This window comes from Ursus americanus, chromosome 35, assembly GCF_024610735.1.
Source record: "Ursus americanus isolate L20-20 chromosome 35, mUrsAme1.1.p, whole genome shotgun sequence".
Classification (NCBI taxonomy): Eukaryota; Metazoa; Chordata; class Mammalia; order Carnivora; family Ursidae; genus Ursus; species Ursus americanus.
In genome coordinates, this window is record NC_142161.1 from 10,994,575 (window position 1) to 11,003,361 (window position 8,787).

At 38.4% G+C, this 8,787-nt stretch overlaps 1 protein-coding gene across 1 annotated transcript in view; it reads left to right on the forward strand.

Annotated features, from left to right (window-relative positions):
- Positions 1 to 5,071, forward strand: part of SCFD1 (sec1 family domain containing 1) — a 98,382-nt gene extending 93,311 nt beyond the window's left edge. Inside the window, exons 24-25 of the mRNA XM_045802627.2 lie at positions 1,658 to 1,726; positions 4,610 to 5,071. Of these exons, the coding sequence (XP_045658583.1) occupies positions 1,658 to 1,726; positions 4,610 to 4,633 (93 nt within the window). The 3' untranslated portion in view covers positions 4,634 to 5,071. The remainder of the gene's footprint in view (positions 1 to 1,657; positions 1,727 to 4,609) is intronic.
- The last annotated feature ends 3,716 nt before the right edge of the window (positions 5,072 to 8,787 follow it).

Genomic DNA, 8,787 nt, shown 5'->3' on the forward strand with positions numbered 1-8,787 from the left:
ACACAACAGGCTTTGAATAGGTGTTCCAGTAGCCCTTTTGTTTATCTGTAGTTGCAGAAATAATATGCACTCATATCCAAAAGCAATTTGGGAGTAAAAGTGTGCTGACCCCAAAAGGGAAAAAAAGTTGGTAATAAGTAACCAGATATATTGGTAACTGAACTTAAAGCCACCACAATTTGTGCTCTTGATGGAAGGTGATTGGCTGGAGAAGGAACTAGATTTATTAATTGCTACTTTGAATCCCGGTATTGGTACATTTCATAAAGTTCAGTTTTTAATGGAAGGAGGAAGTATCAAGTTTGTGCATTATTAAGTTTGCACTGGTATACTGCAATGTTTAAACCCATAGTACAGGATTAATCTCAGCTAGTTTATTTCAACCCTGTGCTTATTTATCTCTGGGAACCTTGGGAGCCGTGGTGCTGACATCAGGCTAATATGAATGTAATGTACTAATGAGTGATTAATACAACCCTGTGCTAGGGCCCAAGATAGACTGGGGACAACTTGCACTAGCTTGTCAGCACTGTTTAATAGAAAATGTGAATATTGATGATTTGCACCTAATTTCTGTCATGTTTTCTTGCTTCTGCTATTGAGCCTGGTCATGCAGCCTGATTTTGGTTACATGATCTGAGAGATATAAAATACCCCTCCCCTTGGACAAGACTGGGGCTCCCCTGCAACCAGGGTATCTCTGTCTTCACTGTACCTTGATGGTTCACAATTGAAAATAAAATGTGCCCTGTGCTACTGAGATGGGATCTTGGGAGCTGTGCCTAGAATATTTGGACCCTTCTAATGTTTCCCTCTGCTTTCTTTATCCTCCTTTATCCTGCTGTGATCTCTACCTTTATTAATGTCTTGTATAAGTGTATCCTGTGGAGCCTCAAGAATCCCACTTACGTTACCAACCCTGCGTAGGTGTTGCACATAACATCTCATTTTGAAAAAAATGAGAGATCTATTTTATTTTTTCTCAGAGATGGCCAGCTAGGACATTTATTCAGCTAATCATGTTTAATACAGCTGATACATCACAGAAAAATGTCCTTCTCTTGTATTACAAGAGAAAGAAATGAATTTTCCTTTAAGCACACAATACATATAATAAAGTCAGCATTAAGGACTTACCAAATTCTGCAGAAGTTTTGACCGCTGTAATTGGCGTGCAGCATTCTGCCAAAATTAGGAATGAAATTCACAAGACATTACAAAATGGAGTATATTAATATATAAATACTGCACAAATGAGGCTGCAGTGACGACTCATGCTACTTGTACCATATCCTACTGTCAGCATAACCAAACTCTAGGAATGTTGTCTTCAAGTAGTACAGATCCTACATTGGAAGAATGGTGGCCTAGGGTTTCATAGACAGTTGTTCCTGTGAAATGTGACAGTCATCAGATTCCTTCTATTTTCAGTGTAAGTGCCACCAACAGGGTACACTAATACATTTTTTAAAAATATGCCCATTTCACCACTTTTTTCCATGCGATTTTTAGGGTCGACATGTGTACACTAAAATTCACCAACTGCCCTCCCCCCCAAGAAAACCTTTAAGAATAAAAAGTCTTATTAGACTTGATCACTCTTGGAATATTGAAAATATTACTTGTTACTTATATGAGTTCTCTCTCATTTTTACAGGGGAAACAAGGCAAACACATTTTATATGGCTGCAGTGAACTTTTTAATGCTACGCAGTTCATAAAACAGGTAAAGTGTACCTTGTTAGTTTCTCTTAACATACCATAACTTGCTGTTGATGTTTCTCAAAAGAGCAAGAGAATTATCATACACGTTTGAACCAGCTGAAGCCAAAAGCCATAGAGCTATAAAAATATAAGGTTTTGCCGTGAACAACTATACAGCAAACTCTGATAAATAACAGTATTTCTATAAGCTTAACAACGGGATGCTCAGTAGTCTAACCAGTAATGTTCATTCACCTTTGCCTTGGCTGCCATAAAAATCACAACAGTATCCTGGACCCATTTTAGCATCTATTCCTAGTGTCATTTTCCAGCACAACTTTCTTATCCCCATTATGTGGTTCTTGTATTTTTAACCTTAATGTGGTCGCCCACTGATAGAATACAGAAAAGTTCAGGAAGATACAGTGAACCATGTACACTCCCTGTTAACATTTTACTGTACTTGCTTTATAAGATACCAACTCATTCATCCATTCTTCATTCTATTCCTTGCTTCAACTTCATTAATTTCAAAGTACTGTGTAGATCCACCGTTCTACTGTTTGCTTTCTATTAGTTGGAAATAGTTTGGCCATCCTCTATTCCTCCTTTCCTACCTTCCTTTGTATTATTTGAACACCTTTTTTTTGGGGGGGTGTATCTCTGCATTATTAATTTTAACAGTTGCTCTAGAGATCACAATATATACATCTTTGACTGTTTATGAGCTAGAGTTACTATTGTGCCGCTTGCATTAAATATAGAAACCTTGCAAACATGACCCATTCCCTCAGCATTTATTCTGTGATCGTCATATATTTTACATCTGTCTACATATCATTAACCTCACAAGACAGTGGACAGTGTTATCATTTGTACTTCAGCCATCTGTATCATAAAGAAATCCTTTGCATTTACACAGATAGGATTTCCAGTGTTCTTCATCCCTACCACCTCTAGTAGATTTTAATTTCCATCTGTTGACTGCAAAACTTCTTTTAGCACTTATTATAGCTCTGGTATGCTAACAGTGAATTCTGTTAATTTTCTTTTATATGAGAAAGCATTTCACCTTTATTCTTAAATATTTTTGCTGGAAATAGAATTCTGGATTGACAGGTTTTCAAAACTTTAAAGATGTTATTCCACGATGTTACACCGTCCATTATTTCTGATAGGAAGGCAGCAGTACTCAAATTGAAATAATTGTACACGTAATGTGTTATTTTTCTCTGGCTGCTTTCATGATTTCCTCATTATCTTTGGTTTTCAGCAGTTCGGGTGTATTTATGTGTGACTTCTTATTTATCTTATTTGGCAATCACAGAACTTCTTGAATCTATCAGTTTTTACCTTTACCAAATTTAGAGCATTTTCAGCTCTTTCTTCAGATGTTTTTGTGCCCTTTTCTCCTCTCCTTTTGGGACTCCATGCACCCACCTATATGTTCAACATTTTATATTATGCCACACATCTCTGAGCATTGTTTGGGGGGTATTTTAAGATTTTTTTAAAGTTTATTTGAGTAGTCTCTGCACCCATTGTGGGGCTTGAACTCAGGACCCCAAGATAAAGAGTCGCATGCTCTTCCAACTCAGCCAACCCGGTACCCCCGATTTTGTTCTTTAGAGTGTCTAATTTAAGTTGTACTATCTTCAGATTCACTTTCTTTTGTTATCTCCTTTCTGCTATTTGAATAATGTTGTATTTATCAGTTCTTGAATATTCATTTTGGGTTTTTTTTTTTAAGTAGAGTTTGTATTTCTCTGCTGGGATTTTCTCTCTTCATTGTGAACATATTCTCCATTATTTCACTGAGGATAGTTGTCATAGTTGCTTTTAAACCCTTGTCTTAATTACAACACATGGATCATCTATCTGTCTCCACTGTCTTTCCCTCTAGAGAACGGGTCCGATTTTCCTGTCCCTTCATATAATTTTAGATTGTATCCTTAACATTGTGAATGGTTTGGGTTTTGTTTTTGTTTTTTTGTTTTTTTGTTTTTTGTTTTTTGTTTTTTTTGGAAATTGAATTCGGTTTCTGTGGAGTGTTAATTTGGGCCTTTAGCAGGCAATTAACTGGGTTAGACCAAAATGTCAAACTGTTTCTTGGGCAGCAGCTCACATCTTGCTTCTTAGTCTCTCTCTCATTCCTGTATGGTTCAGGGTTTCACCATAGATTTAGGAAAAGCTTATACACAGAATTTAGGGCTCCCTCATTCTGTCCCTCTCATTTCCAGGATTTCCTCTCACGTTCAGTGGCTTTACTTGCTCCCGAACTTGGGTTCATTAGGCTAAGAGCCACAGAATCAGGGAACTCAGCCCGTGCTAGTCTCTCCTTTCAAGTGTCTGTTCCCTTCTTGAACCCACCAGCTTTCAAGTTGTTCTCCATTGCCTTCCAGTAGTTGAGTTTTGTATTTTGTTTAAGGTTTATAATTGCTTTCCCTGGGAGAATTAGGCCAGTAGTTTACCCAGCCTTCCAGAATTGAAAACCTTTTTTTTTTCTTTTTAATGATATGTTAGAAATATCAAATTAATTAAAATATGTGGAAAAGTAAACTGTCAGCAATAAAGCTGTACATGAGATTTTTCTTTACAGAGTTAGTTAATAATATTGACTTTATTCTCAGATTTTGTTTTCTATTAGTTGAATTTCTATCTATATTGATTTTTTTTAACTAGGACAGCCTTTATTACTATTGAGTTTTAAAAGATATACAAATTTTAAACATTTGAATTAGTGGTAAACATTGAAAAGTTATTATTCTAGATACAAATTCAGTGAATGAAATGAGAAACCTAGATTTTTACCATGATTAAAGCATACATTCTTAAGGTGTTCACAAATATGTTTGAATACATAAATTTCTTTTGTGATTAAAATAAAGTTGTTCTTTTGTTTTAGCTGTCACAACTTGGACAAAAATAACACAGAAGAACCTTAATATGAGTATCTACTTGGATAATGTAAAAAGAAAAGTCAAAAGAGCCAGATGTTTTCTTCTTCATATTAGTGTCCTAACAGTGAAACTTAGAGTTAATTTTTAAGGAAATTCTATACTTAATATAATGTGTACTAATTAAAAGAATAAAGTATTTCAGAAGTAAATTTTTAAAATTGTACATTCTCTCTCCTGTTATGTTTGACAAATGAGAAAGAAAATTCTTAGGAAGGAAAGAAAACACTGCCTAAATATAATGTTAAGATATTAATATAACTGATTTGTTATGATTGAAGCCAGTGAAAATTTAAGAAATATGCAAATGATGCTTGACTGGTTCATGAATCTCCTGCTTGTATGCATTTTGGGGTTTGTTTTTTTTTTTTAATTGTATGCATTTTAATTGTAAAATTACCTTCCCATGTTTTTCTGGTCCTGCGTGGTGCCTCTAGACTTTAAGTGGGTACTGGGTACTTCAATGTCTCTTCTTCCTCTGGTACAGCTGTGTACATTTTATCATAGAACCCCTTCTTTATATAATGGCAACAACATCACCTAGATTGGACCAATACATTTATCCCATGAAGTTCCAAAAAATACATAAAATTAAGTGTTAAATTTGGTTCAAACCTTCCTGGTATACAGCACCAAGAAGGAACGTTGATCATCTTGAAACTCAAGGCAGCTTTAAGATAAAAGCAAGCCAGTCACTCCAGAGAAAAAATTCTTATTAAAAAGGCCAGGGACCTTTTCTTCCTAATAAGCCTCATCAAAAGAAATCTGTAATGTTATACATACATACCATCCTGATAATAGACAAAACAGGAAGATTCACAAGAAGACCATTTCTTTCTGTACTCCCAACCCTCATGAGTCAGTGCCATCCTACAAAGCTCAGGTCAAGAAAAAGAGGTCTATTTGGTTAGGGGCCTACTAATCTGACTTGGTCTTGAGATAGAATTTAATGTTTTGGCTGCTAAAACACATTACCGTAGACCAATCGCTTATATGTCAAACAGCTTGGAAGGCTAAGTAATCCGCAGATCCCAGTGTCTGGTGAAGACCATCTTTCTGGTATGCAGGCAACATCTTCTCGTATCTTTACGTAGTAGAGTCCTAATCCCTTGATGCCCTTATACACTAATCCTATCACAGGGCTCCACCCCTATGATCTCATCTAAACACAATTACCTCTCAAAGGCCCCACCTGCAAATACCATTATATTGGGAGTAAGGGCTCCAACAAAAGAATTTGTAGGGAACCCAAACTTTCAGTAGGTAGCACTACATCATCGGCCAAAGTGATCAAAGTGGTTTCATGCTCAGGGCTTAAGGAGACAATGTTATAGAGACAGGAATGTTAATCCAGGTGATAAGCTATAGAGAAGAGAAAGCAACGTCCTAGTTTCCTCAGTAACAGAGAGGTTAGACTTTAATGTATGTCCAGAAATTTTTTTTTTAGGTTAAAACTACATGAAAGACACAGGAGGGGGTTTCTTTTCATGTTGTGTTTGCAGCCAAAAATAAGTTAAACTAGTCTCATCAATGAATGCACATTTTTTTTCAGGTTTGCTTCAGGTTCACATAAAAGAAGGTTATTGCCAAGGTTCTATGATAGAAACCTTTCTGTGGGACCTATTAAAAAACAAACAAACAAACAAAAAAAAAGGGAAACTTTGGCCTTTCTCTCACTGTCCACAACCCAGCCCCATCTGTCCTGGTGTGGGTTCCCCAGCAGGCCATCCACAGTAAGGCGAGGGTCACTGTTGCTGCTCTCTTGGTCTGGGCAGCTCAACGAGTCTACCCAGCAGGCCCCCAGCTTGGCTGATTCAGAAACCAGTTTTATCTGCCCCCAAGGTGATTCTCAGAGGAATTGATTCCTGCCATGGTAAAAGGCACATGAGCGGTAGAGGTCAACAGGAAAGGGAAATGCTGTGCCAGGTGATTTATAAAAGTTACATCAATCCTCACAACAGCACTCACAGATGGTACAGCACCAATTTTATAGATGGAAACGAAGCGCAGAAAGTTAAGGACCCTGCTCAAAGTCATAGCCGGTACGTGGTGGCGCCAAAGATGGAATGCACATCTGTCTGCTCCAAATCCATTCTCTGCACTGCTCGAAATTGCCTAGGAAGCAGAAGGCTTGAAGTCTTGCCAAGCCACTCCTCACTGATCAACCTGAGCCAGTCACTTTACCCCTTTCTTCTGTGTGGAGTGAGTTGTGCAGAGTAGGGGCATCTAACCCAGGGCCTTCGGGGTATGCAGCTCACCCGGGCTCACAAGCACAGGGTGGTCAACAAAACCAACGCCCTACTAAGGAGCTCACGTGTATGAACTGGCGAGCAAAGCCACCTGACAGCACTGGAGTAGTTGGCACCAACATGGGAAAGATTGCTTCGCTTGGCATAGATAGGGCTCTAAAGGAAAAGGCAAAATAAAGGATTGAAAGAAAATTCAAGGCAAAACATCAGGTACTTTTGTACTGGGACAAACTGTAAGACAAACACATCCTAGTATGATCGAAATTGTGAGTTTTCAAGTTATGCCCTTAAAACTTGTAGTTTTTAGGTAATATTCAAAAGAATTTGAAGCTGGGCATGAAGATTTAAATTCACTTAAATATACCCAGGTCATCAGACAGTGGACATTTGCAGAAAATGGTTGATGGTTTTCAAATTGGAAGGCACAGAGCAACCTGGCTCCGCAGGCTGAGGAGACTGTACTTATGTGACAGGTGAATGAAGAAAACTGGAAACGGAATTTCTCATGTGTTGTAGTGACCACTTCAAAATAAACGTAGACTAAGCAGAGAGAACTAGGAACTATTCACTTTGTTGAGTTACCCTGCGTTCAACAGAATCATGGAATCTCAAAAATTGATATCCAAAGAGATCCCTGAATGTTTATGAGTGTGTACCAGAGTTTAAATATTTGTAGCTGCTTTTACAATGGAAACCTCAGGATGGTTCTCAATTACCAAGCATCAGCCTCATCAACGTGGCTCGCTTTCAACAGGAACAGCTAATTGTGATTGTGCTGAAAAAGCAAGCTCTGTGTACCAAGATGACATTGTGTCCTAAGAATCCAGAGACAGCCACAGGAACTCTAGGATCTCCTGAAGGATTATGGCTAAGTGACTGTCATGTGCTGATTTGCTTGTCAGCATCTTTTTCCCTGATATTTGTCACCCCAATCTTGTCTTCATTCACTCATAGGTCTCAGGTGGAGCTGACTATACCCGGCAATAACAGTAATTGATAAGGGATAGAGGAGTAGTCAAACCCAGCCAATGAGAAGCAATTAGATTCCTGCTGAGGTCACTGCTTGGAAAGGCACAAGAGGGCCACTGTCTGCCGGACTTAAACTGGAGGACCTTAAAATGAGGCCATAGATATGGCCACAAGGCAACTAAGAATGAAGACAGTGCAGAGCTCAGAGATGTCCTAATGACATAATTTGAACCCGAGTCCAACATTAGTGTAACTTGAGTGTTGGAGCCAGCAACAGACACAGCCTTAAAAGTATACAAAATCCAATGGATGTGATTAAGTGATTTAAACATCCTACAAGAGCCAAAGAAATGCCACCCAGAATATAAGAAACACTGATTCTCAGACACTGCACATCAGGAAGCACAGGGCAGTGACCCTAAGAGAAGGAAAGCAAATAAACTGAGTCCTACAATTTCCTCATCTTTCTTCCTGGCAAGATTATTTGTTTTCAGGCTGCAGCACAAGTAGAGCTGAGGGAGAGGGCTCCCTGAGTTGCTGAGACAAAGTTGGGCATTAGAAGAGGTCAAGGTAGCTAGCATCCACAGGGCAGAATAACGGAGAGAAGAGAGGTACACAGGAAGAAAGTTCTAGAGATCTGCAGAAGGTCCGATGAATGCTGATCAGTGCAGATGGTGAGGAAACAACCCAAGGAACAACCTTCTTTGCTCAAGTGAGGCCGGGAATATGTCTCTTCCCATCAACCAATTACCTCATAATTCATGGAGGATTCGCAAAGTACTCATCAGTGATAGGCAAGATTAGCCCTGGACTAAATGCTGTTCTGGTCCCACCAATCTTAAAAGCAAAACCCAAAAGGATCCAACTGTTCCAAGTAACTTAACCATGTGCAAGAAAGCTCAAGAATA